Consider the following 25,240-nt stretch of genomic DNA (forward strand, 5'->3'; position numbering starts at 1 on the left):
GTCTTTGAACCGACATTTGTGAGGAGAAGAACAAGATGACTACGTCTTTTTAGATTTGATATATTAGATAATATAATCAGCTGTCATTTTTGTAATCATATATTACTTTTGTACACTATTTCCTATCTTGATTATTACGAAAATTTGTATTTACATAGACAAAAATATACTTCTTCCCATTGATTTCTTCTTCTGGGTGTTACAATATTCTTATTTGATTGAATGCAGTTGTTCAATTTTTTTTCTTGTTTTCTTTATCAAAAGATTCTTCACACATATATTCAAAATCTATTTTGCTGGACTAATTTGGCTCCGATAGACCTATTCAAGAATAAAACATGTTCTATCATTAAATTCTTCATTCTCAGAACGCGAGGCTTTGGAGGGAACACAAAATAGTTTTTTTACTATGGAAAGTAAAAAATGAGTAATGAAATTATATAAAGGGTTATTAGAATTTGGAAGAAAAATTATTTTACCCATGTCACTGCACGTGACTACACCATTAGTCAAGGAAGTGCAGCTTGCATCAAATCTGAGTCTAATCTCAAAAGATACGCCATTATTCCCCTTAGGGTCTGTTTGGTATGAAGAAAAATGTTTCGGATAATGCCTTCGTATTTTCTCTTGTTTGGTTGCACTTAAAATCTTAGAAAATGTATTTTCTTAAAATAGATGAAAATGTTTTCATAAAAATTTGAGGGAAAACATTTTTCGGACTAATATAAACACACAGACGCATTTCCCAACCCACGCCCCACATGCCCCACCCCACCCCCACTCTACGCCTAACCCCAACTACACCCCCACACCCCTAAAACCAACCCCACCCTACCTTCCACACCCCTCCCCCACCCTACCTTCACCACCCCTCCGAATTTTCTTTTTCATATCTTTTATTAAAAAAAAATGGGAAAAAAAATTCCCCCCTCCCCCCCCCCCCCCCAAAAGCCTACACCACCTTCCAACCTGTACTCCGAACCACCAAAAGTTGCACTCCGAATCACCAAAAGTTGTACTACAAATTCAAAAACTTCATAGTAGTTTTGCGAGTATATGCAAATGTTCTTAAAATGACAATTTGTGTACCTAACACAAGAAAATGAATAGAAAAATCATTAATTTTCCCAGAAAATATTTTTTGGGAAATCATTTTCTGTCATACCAAACGCACCCTCAGTTGTCTATATCAATAAGCAAACATTATCTATTTTTAATCCATTGTCTTCTTTTGTTTCCTATTTCATATCCCTCGTTTTGGGCATATTTTATTATTAGTACGTTTGAAACTATTAATGTTAATTTTAAATTTCTTTTACTTTTATTTTTTTCTTATAATAAATAAATATTATAACATATTTATGCAAATGTACTCTATCCGTTTTAATTTATGTGGCACTTCGTTTGTCAAGAGTAAATTTGGTTAATGTTTAAGCTAATTTAGATTAGATTAAGATATTAAAAAACTATAAGAAAAGTACTACTCCCTCATTGTCAATATTCCGTCTTACTTTCCTTTTTAGCCTGTTTAAAAAGGCCGTCTCTTCCTTTTTTGGATAATTCTTTAATTTTAACTTTTTACGTGCTATGTTTAAAGCCACAAGATTAAAAGACATTTTAATACATTCTACACATATTTAGTTTAAGATCATAAAATTTAAAAGTCTTCTACTTTCTTAAACACCGTGTCAAGTCAAACCAGACAAACCAATCGAAACGGAGGGAGTATCAATCACAATATTTCTCATGTCAATATGATGAAAATTAAATTTTAAAATATCGGTCAAAATTTGTATAATTTGATGAATTTAAAGAGTAAAAAGAATTACATAAATTGGGATCATGAAAATATAACATATTAATTATTTCTTAAATTTTGCGTAAAAAACGTGGTGGCAAGATGGTTAAGAAAAGTGGTAAATTTTAAATTATTAAGACTGTAATAGTAATTAGTTGTCTAATCATAGCATAATTTGCTAATTTTGTTTCTATCTACTAAAATAAACCAACCGACTCTGACTTCGATGAATCATCTTAATATCTTACGTGGAATATTTGACCCATCCTAATCTTTTATTCCAGTAAATAAAAACCTCTACTCTCTTTCAATCATAACCAAAACTTGATAGCTGAAAATAATTATCGTAAAATGGGTTCATTGATGAAGGAAAGTGAAATAGAAAGGGTATCAGATGAGTCAAAAGAAGCAATTTTATACGTTAATGGAATTCGTAGAGTTTTGCCTGATGGATTAGCTCATTTAACTCTTCTTGAGTATCTTAGAGGTTACATTATATACTCATCTTTATGAAATTTCATAATTTTTTTTGTTTGGTTCCTTTCTTTTTTTCTTCTTATTAGAAACTTACAAGGTGGTAACGCAATGGATAAATCAAGTTCATAATTAGATTAAGCTAGCAGCTAGTTGACCGAAAAAAATGAATTGATTGTTCTCTCTCAATTGATGATGATTCTTGAGGAGTTTTTTTTTTTGGGAGATAATGGTAAAAAGCACACATGAACTGTAACTTTTTCGCGAGTTTCACATTTCAATTTTCGCGAGTTTCACATTTCAACTATCCTTTGTTCCCTTTTCCTTCCTGAACTATCACTGTCTATGTATTAAAACACATCTCGAAGCTGAAACAAACATGAACGATCACTTTTTCGCGAGTTTCACACCCCAACTATCAGTTTTTCTCTTTTCCTACCTGAACTATCATCATCTATATATTAAAAGATATCTGGGTGATAGTTCAGGTAGGAAAAGTGAACAGCTGATAGTTGGCCTAATCAGCTTCAATGTGTGTTTTAATACATTGATGATGATAGTTTAGGTAAGAAAAGGGAACGGCTGATGGTTTGGGGTGTGAAACTCACGAAAAAGTGATAGTTCAGGTGTGTTTTTGACCCTTAACTCTTTTTTGTTTCTTTCTTGTGAGAAACTTGAAGGAAATGAGTAATATAAGTAGCGGATCATCGGAGATTTGCATTGTGATTAAGCTAGTAGCTTTGTGGAGTTGAGTATGTCAAGTTCAAATTGAATGGATTGAAAGGGAAGAAAATTTGAAATTTAAAAGGATTTGAGTGTTATAGTAATCTAGTTTATTCATTTTTTGTAATTAATGATGATTTGGAGAAGTTATTCTTACTGATTTATTTATTGTTATTATAATTGTTGAAGCAAATGAGAAAGGATCATTGGAGATTTGCATTGTGATTAAGCTAGAAGCTCTGTGTAGCTGAGTATGTTAAGTTCAAGTGAATGGATTGAAGGGGAAGAAAATCTGAAAATTAAAAGGCCTTGACTGTTATATTTGTCTAGTTTATTCAGTTTTTGTAATTAATGATGATTTCAAGGAGTTATTTTTACTGATTTATTTATTGTTATTATAAGTTGTTGAAACAAATGAGAAAAGAATGAAGTCTGGAGTTTATTAAGCTTGCATTTGTGGATAGCTGTGTGTTCCTGTAATTGTTTCTCTAATGAACATGTTCAATTGGGAGATTTGTATTAGTGTAAATCTAACTGCTAAAAGGATTCTGCTTTCTTCAGCTATCTTCAATCTGCGAATATTCATATAGTAAATATTTTCGGGTTTCTTGATGTTCTGTCTGTTACGCCGTGCTTTCTCCACTTCACTGGCCTGGAAGAAATTTTAAGTTTGCTTGACAGCAATAAAGACATTGGTTATTGCTACAAGTAGAGTTTGTGTCTTAAGTCGTATATCCTTCAGGAAAGATCTGCAAATCCTAGAATGACGGATCGACCAAGTTTTTGGCCTCGAGGAGTGGTGAGAAGCACGAAACTTTAATCAATCAAATGGCAAAGTATTAGGGTAGGAAGATTGCTTCCGTTACTCGACCAGAAAGATCCAAATTCTTCTTTGGGTGCTTCAATTGTGGTATAGGTAGAATGAGCTAGTATTGAAAACTCTTCTGTATAAGGTTTGAAATGGTACTTTCTCTTTAGTAATAGTAAGTTAAGAAGCCGTACTTATATGTTGGCAAAAGTTTGGTGTCTCCATTTTTGGGTAGTGTTAAATGGATATGCTTTTTCCATTGTCTTTAGAACTCACTACACCTCCTAGCCTCTATGTTATCAAACTCCTTAGGAATTGGTAGTTTTTATTTCTGTTCAGATTATTGATCTGGATTTCTGTGCTCTCTCTCTCTTGCTCAATTCTGATGGTTTTTCTGAAATTGTGCTTTCCTTTTGTCCTTACAGAGATAGGCCTGACAGGCACCAAGCTAGGTTGCGGTGAAGGTGGCTGTGGGGCGTGCACTGTCATGGTTTCTTATTTTGATCAGAATTTGAAGAAATGTGTGTGAGTCTCTTTCCATCTATGTCTCTATTAAGTCTGTGTTATCCCTTCTTTTGGGCGCGGGCGTGGGCATGCATGATTAAGTGGGTAGCAATGATTTCTGTAACTGCTTGCATTTGTGTAGGTTACAATTTGTGCTGGTTTTCTTGTTTATCATCCTTTTAGAAACTAGTACATTTTCATTCTTGTAAACTGACATTATGTCTGTTTAAAATTCTAAAGAAGGCTGATAGGTGTCGAGATGATACCAGAAGCCCTCCTCTTAGCCCTACAAAATAGCTGCTGGATAATAAAAATGAAATAAATTTTAGTAGATTTTGTTTCTCGTCAATTGATTTTAGTATCCTTCAAAGAATGAAGCAAGCTTTTGTAGAACTGGACGGGTGAAAAGTAGACACACTTTAGTATTCTGTAATTTCTCAAGCAAACTAAACTGTTACAGATTGTGGACCTCTTGGTTTGGCCTCACCTTATACTACATTAACCTAGAAGTCTGTCTGAAAGTCGCATGAAAAATGGATAAAGCTTTCTTGTTTCTCACGATTACTATGTAAGGCGTTGACTTGTACATAAACCTCCTGCCCAAAAGAAAATACCCACCACAAAAAAAAAAAAAAAAAAAAAAGGCAAAAGAAAGAGGCCTTTACTACCAAAACCTGAAACGACCAATTATGTGCAAGATAATTAGTCTTCAGTCTGCAAGATATATAGTCTTCAGTCTGGTATCCAGGACCACGAGCTTATTGTAACAATATTAGTACTTTGGAATTTGATACCATTTCTTCCTCTGCTAAAAGTTCTCGGAGTGGAATGCGAGTCTCCGACGAATGTAGATGACTTATAGAGTAAGAAAAAGTAGTGGGGAATATGGATAGTTAAGAGGTAAAAATCCATAATAATAATATTATTAGCAATAATTTGGTAAATGTGAAGTTTGCTTGATTTGATTGGCCCCCGGTGCATTCCTCCAATTTCAGTTAGTATATGACTATTAAAGTTTCCATAAATCATATTCAGTTTGTAAAGTTATATTTTCTTTATAGGCACCATGCAGTAAATGCTTGCTTGGCTCCTCTATATTCTGTGGAAGGAATGCATGTCATCACAGTAGAAGGAATTGGGAACCGTAAAGCTGGATTGCATCCAATTCAGGTACATTAATTGGTCTCACATGTCCCCTGAATTTAGCATGTTTTTTCAACATTATTTGTTACTGCAAATAGTACCTTTTATGGATGATGATGTATGCAACATTTTTATAACTCCTCTGCTTTGTCCACTACATTCTAAAGGAATCATTGGCTCGCTCGCATGGTTCACAATGTGGGTTCTGCACTCCTGGTTTCGTCATGTCCATGTATGCATTACTACGATCATCTAAAGAACCCCCTACAGAAGAGCAAATTGAAGAAAGCCTTGCAGGAAATTTATGTCGATGTACTGGTTACAGGCCAATTGTTGACGCGTTTCGAGTATTCGCAAAAACTAATAATGCTTTATACGCCAACACATCTTTACAAGGAATTACTACTGGTGAATTTATCTGTCCTTCCACGGGTAAGCGATGTTCATGTGGGCCGAAGGCTGGAAATAGTGAAGAAACCATCAAACAAAATTTAAGCAATGATTGTGGCTGGAGGCCAATTTCTTACAATGAGACCGATGGAACCGCGTATACCAGCAAAGAACTTATTTTCCCTCCTGAACTTTTATTGAGGAAATTGACTTATTTAAGTTTGAGTGGATCAAATGGACTAAAGTGGTATAGGCCCTTAAAACTTCAACATCTGCTGGATTTAAAAGCAAGATTTCCAGATGCCCGGTTAGTTGTTGGAAACTCAGAGGTGGGAATTGAAGTCAGGCTTAAAGGTATTCGCTGCCCTATATTAATATCTGTTGCACATGTTCCTGAACTTAACCATATAAGAGTTGAGGATGATGGCTTAGAAATAGGTGCTGGAGTTAAATTGTCACAGCTTGTGAATGTATTAAAGAAGGTAAGAAACGACCGCCCTGAGTATGAAACATCATCATGTCGAGCTCTCATCGAGCAGATAAAGTGGTTTGCTGGAACACAAATACGAAACGTTGCGTCAGTTGGTGGGAATATCTGCACTGCAAGCCCAATATCAGATTTGAACCCTCTTTGGATGGCAACAGGAGCAAAGTTTCGAATAATTGACTGCAAAGGAAATGTCAGAACATGTCTAGCAAAAAATTTCTTCCAGGGCTATCGTAAAGTGGATCTGAGAAGTAGTGAAATTTTGCTGTCAGTATCATTGCCTTGGAATAGGCCGTTCGAGTTTGTGAAAGAATTTAAGCAATCTCATAGGAGAGATGATGATATCGCCATCGTCAATGCTGGGATGCGTGTCTGCCTAGAAGAGAAGGACAAGAAATGGGTAGTTTCAGATGCTTTGATTGTATATGGTGGGATTGCTCCACTTTCATTTGCTGCATCAAAAACTAGTGACTTCTTAATCGGGAAAAGTTGGAATAAAGAGCTGTTGCAGGGTGCTTTGAAAATTTTGGGGGAGGAAATTGTGCTGAAAGAAGATGCACCTGGTGGGATGGTTGAATTTCGAAAATCATTAACGTTTAGTTTCTTCTTCAAATATTTCTTATGGGTTTGTCATCAAATGGATGGACAACCATCATTTCTTGAGAAAGTTCCAGCTTCACATGTTTCAGCTGTAGATTCATCTCTTCGACCATCCGTTAGTTCAATTCAGGATTTTGAGATCAGGAAGCATGGTACTTCTGTGGGTTCCCCTGAGGTTCATATTTCATCAAGGCTTCAGGTAACAACATTCATAGCTTGAAAATTATGCAATATTTATTGATGTCTATTCCAGAACCGTTTAGATTTAGATGATAACTGCATAAAATTCTAGATTGCATGTGGACAGACAAGAAGAAACAGCTAAATGTTTAAAGACTTCTTGACCTCCTAGACTGGCACTATTTCTTACGCCATAATTTATGTACGGCCTGGAATGACCTTTGTGCTAATGGCGTTCATGACAGTAGCTATTATTTTACCTCCGCAACTCTGATGAAGAACAAGCACTTAAAAGATTCATTTGTTGTTGGTTTGTGAAAAAGTGAATTTTCGTTTTTTAGTTTCTTGCTGCTCTTCCTCTCTTGTTGCATGTATTGTGATTGCATCTGTACTAACAGCATAGGGGACATGGTGTCACGTTCTTTTTCTCCAGTTTATCTATTTTCTGGCTTGTGCAGGAGCATATTTTTAGTATTAAGCAACATTGGTTCCCTTAAAATTCTTGGATCTAATAACTAAATGGATTGCTATATTGCTTTATTATTAATTTCCGATCAATAACATTGCTTCTAATTTTGCTTTGGTACTCTTTCTTTTGAGAGGGAAACTTCTTCTATGATTCCGAAGTCTATAGTGTACAGCTCTGTCTATGCATAGGAAATTGTAGCTTTTGATAGTGTGAGGCCATTTTGAGCTGGCATTCTGATGAAATATTTGTCCTTTTATTGGCTCTGTTTGGTCAGAATTGCTACTTATGTCTTCGCTGGTAAACTTAACCTTTTACAGGTTTCTGGAGAGGCAGAATATACTGATGATGCGCCAATGCCACCCAATAGTTTGCATGCTGCTCTGATATTGAGTAAAAAACCTCATGCTCGTATACTTTCAATAGATGATTCGGGAGCCAGGTCCTCTCCTGGATTTGCAGGATTTTTTTCGGCTAAAGATGTACCTGGTAAGAATATGATTGGAGCAGTTATTGCTGATGAGGAACTTTTTGCCACGGAGTTTGTCACTTGTGTGGGTCAGGTATGATGCTGTACTCTGAGATGTTCTCTCCATGCACAAATTTATCTGTACACTAATATTAGGTTAATATTCAGAATAAACTGTTTTCTCTTGCAATGTTAAGTTGGGGGTGGACTTGTAAGATTTAGATTTGGGAATGGCTTTATAGTTTCAACTATTTTCTCATAGCTACCTATTACTGTCTGCGTGAATATTTGTAGGTTATCGGGGTGGTTGTAGCTGACACACATGAAAATGCAAAACTTGCTGCTAGAAAGGTTTATGTTGAGTATGAGGAGCTACCTGCAGTTTTATCAATAGAGGATGCTATACAGGCTAACAGTTATCATCCTAATACAGAAAGGTGTATGACGAAAGGTGATGTTGAACAGTGTTTCCAGTCAGGTCAATGTGACAATATTATAGAAGGAGAAGTTAGGGTAGGTGGTCAAGAACATTTCTATTTGGAGCCTCATGGCACTTTATTATGGACAGTGGATAGTGGGAATGAGGTGCACATGATCTCATCTACCCAGGTACTTCAACATAAATCTACTCATTCTCTCTTTGTTTCTCAAGTATATCTAGGTTTATAGGGTATTAACTGTGGGGTCGTATTTTGTTTTTTTCTTCCTTTCCCCACCATAACACTCGCGGTTTACTCGTTCGGATGTAAGTGTTAATAATCCTAAAAAAAAGTGGTAATATGAAAGTGCTAGCTATCTGCCATTGAGTTGCCAAAGCCTTTTTTCTATCATGAAACTCAATTTCAGTTAATAAGTTGCTCTTATGCCCAAAGAGCCATTGATATTAAAGCTTGTTAAAAAAAGTATATCCTGCATGTTTTTGCCATACTTGAAAGTCTCAGATGGCACATATTTGAAGAGAAGTTATTTTATATGCTTATGCTGTGATTACTGTTTTTAAATTTGAGGCAAAGTCAAAAAGGTTTGAAACAAAAACCTAGCTTTAACTAGAAATAGCATAGCTGGCCTACTAAAATTCCTAGCTTTGCTCTATATACTCTTGCTTTTCGGACTCACATGATATATATGTGATCAAACATAGTCATCTAAGTTTGGCGTCAGTTTAGAAATAAGCATGAGTTGTTCTTGTTGATTTTGGTTTTAGATAGTTACTGGTTTCTTAGATGTCATTATTATGCTGTTAGATGGGTTTGGTTCGAAATGTGAATTAGGTTAATATCCAGCTTAAGATGCTACATCTTTGTAATTTACTTGTTCAGAAAGGGGGAATAACTTTGCTACAAATTTTGGTGTCTCGATCATTGTCTATCTTGCAGGCTCCTCAGAAGCACCAGAAGTATGTCTCTTACGTTCTTGGTCTTCCGATGGCAAAAGTGGTTTGCAAGACAAAAAGGATAGGTGGTGGTTTTGGAGGCAAGGAGACTAGGTCTGCTATGCTTGCTGCTGCAGTGGCTGTTCCATCATACCTGTTGGATCGTCCAGTGAAAATTATTCTGGATAGGGATATAGACATGATGATAATGGGACAGCGACATAGTTTTCTTGGGAAGTACAAGGTAAATAGATGAGTTTGTGATCATGTTGCACAGAGCTAGACTCATTCTATGTGACATTTGTATGGCTTGGGAAAGCTTGTTTAAATCATTCACTTATGCGGTATTTATTGCTCAAGCGCTTGTAGGAAACACATGATATTGTAGTTTAAATTTGAATTAGTGTAAACTAGTATCTGATGAACAAATTTTGTTATTTGAGTGTGTCAAACCTTTTGGGATGTGTTGAAATGGTAGATGTTTTATAAATATTGTGATGAACGGATATGTACGCTTTCTGATTTACTGAAAGACATGGAATTGTTGGGCTGCATAGACAGGTAAGAACTTTTTAGGTATTAATTGCATTGGATTTTGCAGTATAGAAATAACAATTGGAAAAAAATTGATCCATTGAGGCTACGAATTCGTCAAGTTCTTTCCCAGCATGTTGTGCTATTTTTGTTACATGGGACCAATCAGTATAATACTTGCTAGATATAGATTATTGGACTATATAGTCTTCCTCAAGTGGAAGATAATAGAAGGGGCAATATATGGTTTTATTCGTTTTCCTAATGTCTTTGGTAGGCATTGCTTTGCGTCATTTTCTGTTTGGATTTCAATTAGCATTTTCTTTTGAATGTGGAGAAGCAATGTTAATGTTTTCTATTATTGTTAGGTTGGTTTTACAAATGCCGGGAAAGTGCTTGCCTTGGATCTTCATATCTACAACAATGCTGGAAATTCATTAGACCTATCACTCGCTGTACTTGAACGTTCTATGTTCCACTCGCACAATGTCTATGAAATACCAAATGTGAGGATTAATGGAAAAGCATGCTTCACTAATTTTCCTAGTAATACAGCTTTTAGAGGATTTGGAGGCCCACAGGGTATGCTAATTGCTGAGAATTGGATAGAGAGGATTGCCGTGGAAGTTAACAAAAGCCCAGAAGAAATAAGGGTATACCTTGTGCTTCTGATGATTGTCTGAATAATCTTTCTTCATATGTGATGCATATCACCAGTTCTCCATTTCGATTGTATATGGATTGTTCTCTCATTTTTTCCGTTTTCCACCAGGAAATGAATTTCATCAGTGAAGGATCAGTCTTGCATTTTGGTCAAAAAGTTGAAGACTGTACCTTGGGGCGTCTCTGGAATGAACTGAAATCTTCTTGTGAATTCATCAATGCTCAGAATGAAATTGAAAATTTCAATCACCATAATCGATGGAAGAAGCGGGGTATTGCCATGGTGCCAACCAAATTTGGGATAGCTTTCACTTTTAAGTCTATGAACCAGGTAAGTTGGTATCTTTGTTGTACATCCTAAAATTCCCAGTTAAGTCCATGTTCCTTTGAGTAGTGAGTAGTTTAATTATTGCCTTCGTATTTCCCGACTCTGCTTCCAGCAAAGATATGCTAACCAGCCCAGGCGGCTGGATATATTTAAGCTGTTTCTTTGGTACCTATGAACACGATAACAGCCTGTTGAGTGACTGCTGTAATTGGTTAAGGTTTCCACTTCCTTTTGAGATAAGGTAAAAAAGCATTCCATTTACTATGTAAAACCAACAGGCTATTGCCCTTCCAAGATGTGGTTAAAAACATAGACTTCTATTGATCACACATTTCTCATTTTATCAAGAAATTCACAAAATGCAAGTGGCAACAACAACAACAACAACAACAACAAGCCCAGTATAATCCCACCATGTGGGGTCTGGGGAGGGTAGAGTGTACGCAGACCTAACCCCCACCTTGAAAGGTAGGGCGGCTGTTTCCGAAAGACCCTCGGCTGCAAAACGCAAGTGGCAGATTTAGCAAAAAAAAAATTGATTGGCTGATGGAACATTTCCTACCCTTGAGGTCCATCTGTTCCATTTCAACCATTGCACAACTGGATAATTTAGTTAGATTTCCAAATTGATTTTTCTTCTCTTGGTTAATGGGACTATTGGAGGTGAAATGCACCTGAGTAAGTTGAGGTGTTGGTGTGAATAGTTCTACAGGAGATATAGGTTCCTGTTCTTCATAAACAGCACTTTTTCCGATGCTGATTGTTTCAGATTTTTAGTTCTGTGAAAAATTATAATCGCAAAAGTTTAAGTTGGTTATTCACTGACTGATTGACTACAGGCAGGTGCTCTTGTTCAAGTTTACACAGATGGAACAGTGTTGGTCACTCATGGGGGTGTGGAGATGGGCCAAGGTTTGCATACAAAAGTTGCTCAGATTGCTGCATCTTCCTTTAACATCCCTCTAAGTGCAGTATTCATCTCAGAGACAAGTACTGACAAGGTATTGGGTGTGAGACAAATATCAATATATCATTGTTTGAAGGTTCTATCTTCTCTTATTGAATAAACTAAAAGGACACATGGGAATCACGTGGCATAACTCTTGTTTTATTTCTAATAGTAGCTGTGACGATGGAAAGGGTTAGGCATGTACTAGATGGCGATGAGAGAAAATGAGCTAAACCAGAAGCTTAATAACCAATATTAAAACTTGAATTTACTCAAGTCTGTAAATGTTGATCTTAGATACTGCCTTCACTTGCTACTTGAAAAAATTGAAACTAATCCTCCTTCAGCCAAGCAGTGGTCTGGTTTGGGGTAGGGTTTGTTGGGTGTGTGTGTGTGTTGTTTGGGGGGAGGGGGGGGATATTTCTTCTAGCACATTGTATTGTTTTATTCAAAATCCTTGTGTTGCATGTGAATTTTGTTTTGCAGTTTATGAAACATATTAGTACCTGTCTCATCTAGTTTTCCTGCCAATCTAGGTTCCTAATTCTTCACCAACAGCTGCTTCTGCAAGTTCTGACATGTATGGAGCCGCAGTATTGGACGCATGCGAGCAAATAAAAGCACGGATGGAGCCTATTGCATCCAAGTCTAACTTCAGCTCTCTTGCGGAGGTATTTCTTTCTGTTCTGGCTTTAAGTAATTTTTCCATTCGGTATCTGTTTTATACTTTTATTTCATTCCTAATCTGGTGGACTTCCTTGTCTATCATTTGAAATATGTTGATGACTTATGCTTGAACAAGGATGGGGTTTTGGCATGAGGAGGAAATGATAAAAATGCTTTACTCATAAATTTCTCCAGTTTGATCGGCCAATAGGTGTAGTAAGTGATAATTAAATTAAAGTGCAAACATGGTAGGCTGTTGCAAAATCAGTTGTGGCTTGTGATCATCCTTATCGTATTGTCTGTTCCGTTTCCCTTTACTCTTCCTTTTCTCCATTTTGCTAGATCCATATCATTCTACCTCTTTTTTTTCCCCTTATGAAACACTACCTCTAATCTGACCTCATCTTTCTGATAAAGAGGGATATATTCATATTCTCTGATATACCTTCCTTTCCCACCTTCAAATTATTATTTTGATTGTGACCACCAAATGATGGTTTCCTCCTCTACAGTAACCTCCTTAGGTGAAAGTCACACTTCTTCAGGGTTAGGCACCAATTCTGAAGAAGATGACATATATCATTTGGAAGAAGATAATTTATCTTTAAAGTTTATCAGACTATTGAAGACCTTTAGTTTTTGTTATCTTTTGCTTTTACCTGACTAAGTTGAGTTTAAGAAGTCCAAGGAATAGAAACTAACGACTAGTATATGCGCACTTGAATGAGAAGAGGGTATGCAAATGCCAGATGAAGTCTCTGGGAGGAGGTACTAAGTTCCAGCCATTTTTAGTCTACAGTGCATGCATCTCTTCAAGCATAGCCTTGCATGGGCTAGTATTTGACCAGGCTTGTTGTATATTTCCATATAATTAATAAGGAATTTAAGGGCAAGGAAAAAGTCAAGGAGTTTACATAACAAAAAGGATATGTGAAAATGTACAAAGATATGTGAATAATTACAAGTGGTGCTTACAGCTTTTTCAGTCCATGGGAGGATGAAGTCTCCAATAAGAGTTCTGTATCTAAAAACAACAAATTATATAGTGGCCTAAGATGAAGATTCGTTAAATGGTTAGGGAAGAAAAGGGAGGTAGAAATAATTCAAGGTCAGAAGAGAGCAAAACGCTAAATGGTAAGGAGTTGATGCAATGATATGATGTCCCCTCCCTTCCACCAAAAACCAAAAAAGAGTGTTAAGACATTGGCTGCACCACATATATTTTCAAGTTCTTAAATAACTGATACCTCCTGCACCTGAAGTCACAATTTAGTTTTGGCACACCTCGTGTCAGCTGAACTAGGCATGCAAAATTTATAAAAGGGAAATGAAAGGTACTTAGAAACAGACAGAGAAGGAACTTGTCCATCTAGAAGGACAGCTAGTGTTTTGTATAAGATGCTGCGATTATGGCAGTAGATGGAGGACTTAGCAACATGGGAATGTAGCAAGAGAGTGGGGCATGAATCATGACATTCCTAGTCACGAGATTGCTAGTTGAGAGCCTCTCTCACTTGATAAAGTTCCAGGATCGATTCTTCACTGGACATGTAATTTTGCAAATTTTAGAACCTTTTTTGTTAAAATGGAGCTTGTAAAGATGGAACGCGTGGCCTTTTGTTTAAAGATGAGGCTGTTAAAGATTGAACTCTTGACAGGTACTGGACCAATGGGCCAAAGTCACTTCATATGTATAAAAAAGTAAAACTGTAAAAGCAAGTATATATAAATCTTTACAAATTTGTTTATTTGTTCCCTTATAAGCGGTACGTCACTGCCCTAAGCAAGACCACATATCCAGTATATTCATTGTAATCTTGGGAACTATAACATCAAATTATAAGAAACTCAAGAAAAAGCTGGGAATCTGCAAAAGAGAATGCATGAATGATTTTTCACAGTGGAACTGAAAGGTTTTCTCCATGGTATCCCTGGCAAGCTCATTACCGCAAATAGAAAAGTACCTTTCCGGGGCATATTGTTCCATAATTGCAGCGTATATAATACGTTGTTCAGATTGATAATACTGCAAGCACTTTGTATCTCTCCCTCATCAGCAGGATATAATTCTTTATTAATCTGACTTAAATTGTGTTTCTACCTCAAAACTGGACTCTGAAATTTGCACCGTCTTCTTCTACAGTTCTGTCATGATGACAATAAAGGAACATTGACCACTAACCACATGTCTTGTCTTTGATCTACTATCAGCTTGCGAATGCATGCCACCTGGAGAGAATAGACCTTTCTGCTCATGGGTTCTTCATTACACCTGATATTGGCTTTGACTGGTCAACTGGGAAAGGCAATCCATTTAGGTACTTCACCTATGGTGCCGCATTTGCCGAGGTTGAAATCGACACATTAACAGGCGATTTCCATACTAGGAGAGCAGACGTTCTCCTAGACCTTGGGTTCTCCCTCAATCCAGCGATTGATGTTGGACAGGTTATTGTTGCTCTTTCTGTACTATTTACGTATAGATTTTGAATTTTCAATTGTTTAACTGGTCTGCCTAATGACGCAATTTGATTATACAGTAAAAAAGTGGAATCTTGAGCAGTAAATGCTGTAGTAATTGACGATTGAAAGTCTTGCAAGTTATTTTTTCCAGACCTATCTACATATAATGTTTGCGTTTCATTATTTTGAATGGGGACCAAGGAGGAGGAATAGAATTCAGATTTCTAAAGTCCATGTCCTTTTCCTGGAATAGAGTAGGACAATTTTCAATTGTTCTTCCCTTTTTTTTTTTTTTTTTTTTTTTTTTTTAAAAAATTCAAACGTTCAGATATTTACAAAGATGACCTGCAGATATTATGTCTAGTGCCAGTACTTCCCAGGTGCAGTCTTGCAGCTAAGTGTCTATATTTGGAAAGAGATATAGAAGCACTATCGCATTTGGAGATGGGCTGGATCTAGTATCTATCGATCTGAAATGGAGCTTTGCTAACAATCATGCATATTCTTTCATTCTCTATGCAGATAGAAGGAGCATTTGTACAGGGTCTTGGATGGGTAGCATTGGAAGAGCTAAAATGGGGCGATAAAGCACACAAGTGGATTCCACCTGGATGCTTATTCACATGTGGACCTGGAAACTACAAGCTTCCATCTTTGAATGATGTACCTTTCAAATTTAATGTCTCTCTTTTGAAAGTAAGTTTCACCACTATCTCTGCCTGGATATGTCTAGATATTCATTGTTTGTTGAATACTTCTAAAAGCCATTTTCTTATTTGTTAGTACATTCTTTCCTTTGTGTTCCATAAAATTTGGTTCTGCAAGTATACATCATCAATGAGCTGATATGCACCATTTCTCGAACTGCCTAAAATTTAGGTACACTTGTTAAGTCTTTAGCAAGGAAACTTAAGAGAAATAACAGAGAGGGGCTAAGAGAAATATACTGGCTATGCAGTCGAAGGGAACAATTTTATTAATAGCTTAGAGACATACATTTATAGCGTTAATTCTTAACTGGAAATAGAAAAATATGCTATTGACTTGTGTGCAAAAACCAAATCACAAAGAAAGAGGAAACTAACTCCTAAATTTAAGCCACAATAATTTGAAATCCTACAAGTTAGTTACTGATAGACCGATTTTCTGCAAATCTTCTAGAGATGATGCAGTGATCTGTTTTTATTTCTGTAGTATCCTGAGACATTGTCAACACACTTTTACCAGCACCAACTGTTGTTTATTTTTCTTGAATAATTTTCGGCTTTTCAATAATATTCCTATTTTATTTGGAAGTCCATATGCATCTGCACACCATATCTTTACTTTTTCCATTAACAATCTTCTTGACATTTGCCAACAGAATGCCCCAAACACCAGGGCTATCCATTCCTCTAAAGCAGTAGGGGAACCACCCTTCTTTCTTGCCTCCGCTGTCTTTTTCGCCATCAAGAACGCCATAAAATCTGCAAGAACGGAAGCTGGTTACAGCGACTGGTTCCCTCTTGATAATCCAGCCACTCCAGAACGTATTCGAATGGCTTGCAGTGATGAATTTACGAGATTACTTGTGGATTCTGATTTTCGACCAAAGCTAAGTGTTTGATCTTTGTAGTATACTGAATAGTTGAAGGCTTAGAGCTTCATATGATGCCTTCTGTACATTTTCCTGTAACATTATGTAAAACTTTGATAATAACATGTTAAATGAGAATGTAATTTGTCCTCTTAAGGGGCTTCATTATTGTTTTGGACACTTACAATATGAATGGAAGAAAATGACCCTAAAAAGATAATCGTATATTTTAACTTATCACTAGAGAAAAGGGTCTTATAATTAAAATAACATTTGTAATGGATCACAAGGTCAAATATGTAATGGTTTCAAGTCTACACTGTGACACCTTCTACAAAGGACAGAAAAGTCTACACTGTGACACCTTCTACAAAGGACACATTTTCTGAAGGTTATACAGGTTAATACTCTATAAAAAAGGAAAAAGCGTCAAAAATGCCCCTCTATTTTGAAAAAAGGGTTAAAAATAAATTTTCCATTACAAATTTGGGTCAAAAATACCCCTCTTGTCATTAAAGTTTTTAAATATACCCGTCTCAACGGAAATTCCAACATAACCCGATTTTATTTTTAAACCCGTTCCATTTCTTGTATTTGTTCTTTTTCGTTGAAAGTTCGTCCTTGTTTTCAGCAGAAATAATTCGTGTTCTTTTTTTCATTTCCCGTTTCTTGTTTATATATCTCAAGACAAAACAAGGCGGAGCTTATAAATTCATCCTTTTTCTAAGAAGAATGAAAATAAATATAGGTTTAAAAAAAAGATTTAAGGGGGAGCTTGTGCTTCAGTTGGCCAAAAAACTAAAAAGTAAAAGGAAAGATATAAGTAACCTTCAACAACTTACAAATTTTGCTAAACTAATTTTGAAATCTAAACAAATTTAAAATGATTTTCGAATGAGGTATGAATATTAGTGAAGTGTTGTTTTACAACTTTTAAAGCCGTCCTTGGAAGTTCTTCATAGATGTAAACAATAAACAAGGAATAAAGTAATATAGTCTCTAAAATTTGCATAAAATATAGCTCCATTTGCCCTTTTCTTGCCGAACGCAAAATGTAGCTCCATTTTCTCTCGAGTTTTATGTTTGACTTGGTCTCACATTTAGTCTTTGTCACTATTGAAGAACAAGTCTACCAACTAGGGGCAGCAACATTTATAAATTTCACTAAAATATTGTACCAAGATTTCATGAGAAGACTATATAAAGGGATTTCTCCCTCTTTATGCTCATCAATTTCAGTTCATTCTCTTCATACCTCTAACAAAATATGGCTTCTTTTCGGTCATATTTTTTATGGTTTGTGGCGATACTTTTGGTATCCAAGAGCGTAGAAGCAAGACATAGATTTCATTCATGGAGAAAATATAGTTACAAGTCATCTCCAGAGTCGGTACCAATGTCTGCACCTAATTTTAACCAGTCACCTTTAGGGTGGTTCTCTCCTCAACCATCCCCATGGCCTTCTCCTACTTACAACAAGTCTCCAAGTTCACCAACTTCATCACCACTATCACCGACTCCAAATGATTTTAATTCTCCGCCCTCGCCTTCAAGATGGGCTCCATCCCCATATTACTCTTCATGGGAACCATCTTCTAGTTATACGACATCGTCTCCTCAATCAGCGCCTGTACTTACACCTTCTTACCCTAACCAATCCCCACCATCACCTATAGAATGGTTCTCTCCTCGACCTTCCCCAGAGCCTTCGTCCACTTACGACGACAAGAATGCTCCAACTTCACCAACTACATCGCCACTATCACCATCTCCATATGATAATAGTTCACCGCCCTCACCTTCAGGATGGGCTCCATCTCCATCACGAGCACCATATCCTAATGATAAAGTATCTCCTCAGTCATCGGTTGTACCTGTACCTGCACCTTCGTATTCTGATAAGTATTCACAACAACCTTCTCTATCACCACTTCCAAATTACTATTATAAATCACCATCTCCTCCATATATTTACAATTCTCCACCACCTCCTCCCTATTATAAATCACCATCTCCTCCATATATTTACAACTCTCCACCACCTCCTCCCTATTATTACATGTCCCCACCACCACCATATATTTACACTCCCACCTCCCTCCCTATTATTACTCCTCCACCACCATACTACTATAAATCTCCACCTCCACCCCTCCATCACCATCACCCCCTCCTCCATACGTCTACAAGTCACCACCCCCACCCCCACCATCTCCATCCCCTCCTCCTCCGTATTACTACATGTCACCACCCCCACCCCCACCATCACCATCCCCTCCTCCTCCATATTATTACATGTCGCCATCCCCACCATCTCCTTCGCCTCCACCTCCTTACTACTACAACTACCCGCCGCCACCTCCATCTTACTAAAAATTCCCATTATTTTTTCATATATCTGCTCCTAAACCATATTAGTGCCACTACCACACACATATCCTCCTTTCTTGAAGTTTCATTCTATCTATCTTCTATGACTTATGTCGCAAGCCATATGGATATATCATATATTTATCTGCAGTAAGAGGAATTAGCTTGAGAAAGAGATCGGCTTCAGCAGTTTATTTTTATTTGTCCAACAAATTATGTGTCGTATGCATTTCTTTTGTTCGTATCATTGATCCTTATATGTTTATTTTTAATATATGTACCCTCTTTTCACTTTGATATTATGAGATAAAAAGTTATTCTAAAAATGATGGTCTTTTTGTTCTGTTTAAGTTTGGAGTTTGCTCAGTAACGAGAAAAATGAGCTGAGTGTTGACATAAAATAGTTAAATAAATTCAATACCCCTAAATAAATAAGCAAAATTATTGTAACCAAGGGGAATTGTATTGATAGTGAGAACTGTAATCGCATCCATTGAGATAAGAGTTTATCTTCAAACTATTACAAATACTTCAAACTAGTAATCAAATCTTCCAAGGGAAGAAGAAACAAAAAGGAAGAAGGGAGAGAGGTTTCAGAATTAATCTAAGCAACTAAGAAAAAAAGATACAACTTCATAGCATACCCCTAATAGATTATTTCCCTCTTCTATATATAGGCATCTTCCCAGGGTTCTAAATAATTCGTGTTCTTTTTCTTGTTTCCCGTTTTTTGTTTATATATGGGCAATTCGCAGAATTGCCCTTCTTTTGGGGTGGTTTTTAAATTTTGCTCCTCATATTTGAAATCTTTAAATTTTGCCCTTTTGTAAAATCCATGGCTCCTGTGTTCGAACCCCCCACTAAAAAAATTTTAAAAAATTCGCAAGGTAGAGTTTAAATTTCGTTTATGCCCCCACGCATAAGATATTTGTTAAGGAATTACCAAAGTTATGCCGATCCGACATACTTATGCCTTATGGGCGTATTTCATAAGTAAGATGTCCGGCATAACTTTAGTAATTCCTTCACAAGTTTATGCCAGGTCCGGCATACTTATGGCAAACTTTTTTTAAGCCTTAACTAAAAGTCTTTTCTTAGTTATTTTACCTATGCTACGTACTTTTAGTGATAAGCGCATAAAAAGATGCCCCATGCGCGTAACTTTTCCTTAAGACACGGACCTCGTCTTATAAGGCAAATTTTTAGTTATGCCTTCAAGCGAAAAGTTCCGTCTTTACGCAAAGGTATACTTTTAGTTATGCCTTACGGGCATACTTTTAGTTGCCTTTAACTAAAAGTCCGCCCCATAAGGCATAACTCAGGAAAAGACTTTTTAGTTAAGGCTTAACTAAAAGTTTGTCTATAAAGCATGCCGGAATCCAAGATAAACTTGTTAAGGAATTACCAGTTATGGACCCGCATACTTATGCCAAGTCCGCCCATAAGGCACGAGTATGCCGGTCCGTATAACTTTGGTAATTTAACAATGCTTGTATGCCGGTCCGTCATACACGTGACTCAAACCTTGCCTTGCAACTTTTTTTTTTTTTTTTTATGCTCGAGCTTTCGGTTCGAACCCGTAACCTCATGATTTCGCGTGAACGCTCGTGGTTGCAACGTGATGGGCAAAAATTAAAGACCAGCAATATGAGGGGCACAATTTAAAGACCACAAATATGAAGGGCAAAATTTAAAAATCACCCCAAAAGAAGGGCAATCCGCGCAAAAAAATGTTTATATATCTCAAGACAAAACAAGGCGGAGCTTATAAATTCATCCTTTTTCTAAGAAGAATGAAAATAAATATAGGTTTAAAAAAAAAAAAAAATTAAGGTGGAGCTTGTGCTTCAGTTGGCTAAAAAACTAAAAGTAAAAAGAAAGATATAAGTAACCTTCAACAACTTACAAATTTTGCTAAACTAATTTTGAAATCTAAACAAATTTAAAAAGATTTTTGAATGAGGTATGGATATTAGTGTAAGTGTTGTTTTACAACTTTTAAAGCCGTCCTTGGAAGTTCTTCATGGATGTAAATAATAAACAAGGAATAAAGTAATATAGTCTCTAAAATTTGCATAAAATATAGCTCCATTTGCCCTTTTGTTGCCGAACGCAAAATGTAGCTCCATTTTCCCTCGAGTTTTATGTTTGACTTGGTCTCACGTTAGTCTTTGTCACTATTGAAGAACAAGTCTACCAACTAGGGGCAGCAACATTCATAAATTTCACTAAAATATTGTACCAAAATTTCATGAGAAGACTATATAAAGGGAATTTCTCCCTCTTTATGCTCATCAATTTCAGTTCATTCTCTTCATATCTCTAACAAAATATGGCTTCTTTTCGGCCATATCTTGTATGGTTTATGGCGATACTTTTGGTATCCAAGAGCGTAGAAGCAAGACATAGATTTCATTCATGGAGAAAATATAGTTACAAGTCGTCTCCTGAATCAGTACCAATGTCTGCGCCTAACTCTAACCAGCCACCACGTCAACTATCTCCATCACCACAACCATCATCCTTGGATTATTACACTTCTAGTCCACCATCACCTTTCGGGTGGTTCTCTCCTCAACCCTCCCCAGTGCCTTCTCGTACTCCCAACAAGTCTCCAAGTTCACCAACCTCATCACCACTATCACCGACTCCAAATGATTTTAATTCTCCGCCCTCGCCTTCAAGATGGGCTCCATCCCCATATTACTCTTCATGGGAACCATCTTCTAGTTATACGACATCGTCTCCTCAATCAGCGCCTGTACTTACACCTTCTTACCCTAACCAATCCCCACCATCACCTATAGAATGGTTCTCTCCTCGACCTTCCCCAGCGCCTTCATCCACTTACGATGACAAGAATGCTCCAACTTCACCAACTACATCGCCACTATCACCATCTCCATATGATAATAGTTCACCGCCCTCACCTTCAGGATGGGCTCCATCTCCATCACGGGCACCATATCCTAATGATAAAGTATCTCCCTACTTCCATCTATTGCATTCGTACCGCACCTTCGTATTCTGATAAGTATTCACAACAACCTTCTCTATCACCACTTCCAAATTACTATTATAAATCACCATCTCCTCCATATATTTACAACTCTCCACCACCTCCTCCTTATTATTACATGTCCCCACCACCACCATCACCCTCTCCTCCACCACCATACTACTATAAATCTCCACCTCCACCTCCTCCATCACCATCACCCCCTCCTCCATACGTCTACAAGTCACCACCCCCACCATCGCCATCCCCTCCTCCTCCATATTACTACATGTCACCACCCCCACCATCACCATCCCCTCCTCCTCCATATTATTACATGTCGCCATCCCCACCATCTCCTTCGCCTCCACCTCCTTACTACTACAACTACCCGCCGCCACCTCCATCCTACTAAAAATTCACATTTTTAGTTTTTCATATCTCTGCTCCTAAACCATATTAGTGCCATTACCACACATATATCCTCCTTTCTTGAAGTTTCATTCTATCTATCTTCTATGACTTCTGTCGCAAGCCATATGGATCATATATTTATCTGCAGTAAGAGTAATTAGCTTGAGAAAGAGATCGGCTTCAGCAGTTTATTTTTATTTGTCCTACAAATTATGTGTCGTATGCATTTCTTTTGTTCCTATCATTGATCCTTATATGTTTATTTTTAATATATGTATCCTCTTTTCACTTTGATATTATGAGATAAAAAGTTATTCTGAAAATGATGATCTTTTTGTTCTTTTTAAGTTTGGAGTTTGCTCAATAACAAGAAAAAATGAGCTGAGTGCTGACATAAAATAGTTAAATAAATTCAATACCCCTAACTAAATGAGCACAATTATTGTCACCAAGAGGAATTGTATTGATAGTGAGAACTGTAATAGCATCCATTAAGATAAGAGTTCATCTTCAATCTATTACAAATACTTCAAACTAGTAATCAAATCTTCTAGGGAAGAAGAAACAAAAAGGAAGAAGGGAAAGAGGTTTCAGAATTAATCTAAGCAACTAAGAAAAAAAGATACAACTTCATAGCATACCCCTTGTAGATTATTCCCTCTTCTACATCTTCCCAGGGTTCTAAATTTAATTGACATATTTCCACATGGGTCCTCCATCTTAGTTATATTCATAACAGTCTCATCTGAAACTTGTACATTGAAAACTAAAAGGAGTACTATCTTCATAATTCATGCCAGCATATATGACATGTTTTCTTAATTACAAGGTACGACAAACTATAAATATCCCAAGCCCTCATCCCAATATTGGAATATAGGGAAAAAGCCAAGCTTTTCCTCAATTATGAGAAATAGAATAAATTTGTCCTCCTTTTGAATGTGATCTCATATTTGTCCTTACCACTGGGGGACTGACTCAAAATTTCCCCTCAATGAGAAATGTAATAAATTTGCATTTTGTTTGAATGTAGTCTCAAGTATGCCCTTACACTTAGTGGATTGTCTTAGATTTACCCCTCAAAACTCATAGAAGTCATTTTTTATACGGCAAAGGTCCATATATGTCCGCGGACTATACGAAATTGCACGCATTTGCCCGTCATTTAAAGGTCAGTCCGCCCATGCCCCTAACGTTACGTTTTGCGTCACCCATGCCCTTGAGTTAACGGAAACCTGACAAAAATATTGGAGGGCAAATTTGTGCAGTTCCGCATAGTATAGGGTCATATTTGATCCACTGAAATTCCTAAATATTATGGCACAAAAGCAACAATATGACACAAAATATCACTGCATTCCAAAACATAAAAAATATTTGCAATTACAATTCATGCATCCACCATTACATTACATCTAAATTATACAACTAAAAGATCAAATGCAATTACAGCCATCTTTTATATAAAGATTATTTTCACAAACAAGAGCACCATTTTACCTTTCCAAAAGATTTGTTTTACTAATGATAATATCTTTTTTTATCAATTTGTTGATGACCTGGATAATTCTTTCTAGATATTTTTCGTCTTCCCAGTCCCAATATCTACACGATACTGCATGCAACAACTTCTTATTGTACCAATAGTTCTTAGATTTTTTTTTGTAGTGCACTTTATGCTAGCAAATGATTTTTTGGTACTGCATTTTGAAACTCCACACATATCGTGCAACCCACACTTTGCTCTCTTATTCTTTCACTTGTTTATGAAATGTCGGAAGCTTCGAGTTCTTCAAATAGTTGTGGAAGGGTTCGTCACTCCATCTCACATCATGGACTCCAAATAATTCTACTAAATTTATGTTATGCGGGAATTCGCTTTAAAAATACCACATTAAATTTTATGTAAGACCATATAAATCCCTAAAATGTAATATTCTCTCTATTATTGCTATTAAAATTTCAAGATCCGCACGAGACGTTTTTTCGTGTGTCATAAGTCTAATGTAAGTTATCTTTTTCCTTGTGATTTTTTTTTACAGATCCAGTAATGAATTTTTTTTATGTTTATGTTTTGTGCAAAGCTTGTTGCATGCATTATTGTATAGATATTGAGATCCGGGAAGACGAAAAATATCTAGAAAGAACTATCCAGGTCATCAACTAATTGAAAAAAAAGAAGAAGATATTATCATTAGTAAAACAAATCTTTGAAAGGTAAAATGGTGCTCTTGTTTAGAAAACAATCTTTAAAAGATGGTTGTAATTGTATTTGATCTTTTAGTTGTATAATTTGATGAATGTAATGATGGATGCATGGATCGTAATTGCAAATGTTTTTTATGTTTGAAATGCGTTGATATTTTGTGCCATATTGTTGCTTTGTGCCATAATATTTAGGAATTTCAGCCATCAAATATGACCCTATACTATGTGAGTCGCGCAAATTTGCTCCAATATTTTTGTCGTTTCGTTAACTCAAGGGCATGGGTGACGCAAAACGTAACGTTAGGGGCATGGGCGGACAATGACCTTTTAAACGACGGGCAATGCGGCAATTTCAAGATAGTCTGATATATATGGACCTTTTCCGTTTTTTCTATAAAACTCTTTTAACATAGAGTTTGTTTTAACTTCTATTTTTTAAAAATGATAAGAGAGAGAAAAAGAAGAAAATGAAAGAACATATACAAAAAACTCTCTTCGAAAATACACATTAAAAGTAGAGAAATCTTTCCTCAAAATATTCCTTTTTGCTCAACGGATGATTAACAAGTCTTCTCTCTTTCAGCTCTTCTTTGTGAAGATCAATATTTCAAATTGGCCCCCAAGACATGAATAGCAGCACCAAACCCGTTGATTTTA

The 25,240-nt window shown here is 36.4% G+C and overlaps 3 protein-coding genes across 3 annotated transcripts; all 3 read left to right on the forward strand.

Moving 5' to 3' along the window:
* Nucleotides 1-2,149: 2,149 nt before the first annotated feature.
* Nucleotides 2,150-16,761, forward strand: LOC132065739 (xanthine dehydrogenase 1-like). Its single transcript, XM_059459263.1, has 14 exons — nt 2,150-2,285; nt 4,229-4,328; nt 5,369-5,477; nt 5,618-7,126; nt 7,894-8,136; nt 8,337-8,651; nt 9,419-9,658; nt 10,317-10,601; nt 10,721-10,942; nt 11,779-11,940; nt 12,425-12,559; nt 14,766-15,002; nt 15,540-15,713; nt 16,381-16,761. Exons 1-14 carry the CDS (start codon nt 2,150-2,152, stop codon nt 16,621-16,623), a joined length of 4,110 nt encoding a protein of 1,369 aa, XP_059315246.1. The 3' UTR covers nt 16,624-16,761.
* Nucleotides 16,762-17,989: 1,228 nt separating this feature from the next.
* LOC132062367 (extensin-2-like) lies at nt 17,990-19,367 on the forward strand. The gene is made up of 2 exons (XM_059454949.1): nt 17,990-18,782; nt 19,315-19,367. The coding sequence occupies exons 1-2, from the start codon at nt 17,990-17,992 to the stop codon at nt 19,365-19,367; spliced, it is 846 nt and encodes a 281-aa protein (XP_059310932.1).
* A 1,961-nt stretch (nt 19,368-21,328) lies between these two features.
* LOC132062368 (extensin-2-like) lies at nt 21,329-22,376 on the forward strand. The gene is made up of 2 exons (XM_059454950.1): nt 21,329-21,943; nt 21,999-22,376. Exons 1-2 carry the CDS (start codon nt 21,329-21,331, stop codon nt 22,374-22,376), a joined length of 993 nt encoding a protein of 330 aa, XP_059310933.1.
* Nucleotides 22,377-25,240: the final 2,864 nt, after the last annotated feature.

Source organism: Lycium ferocissimum, chromosome 7 (assembly GCF_029784015.1).
Source record: "Lycium ferocissimum isolate CSIRO_LF1 chromosome 7, AGI_CSIRO_Lferr_CH_V1, whole genome shotgun sequence".
In the NCBI taxonomy this organism is placed as follows: Eukaryota; Viridiplantae; Streptophyta; class Magnoliopsida; order Solanales; family Solanaceae; genus Lycium; species Lycium ferocissimum.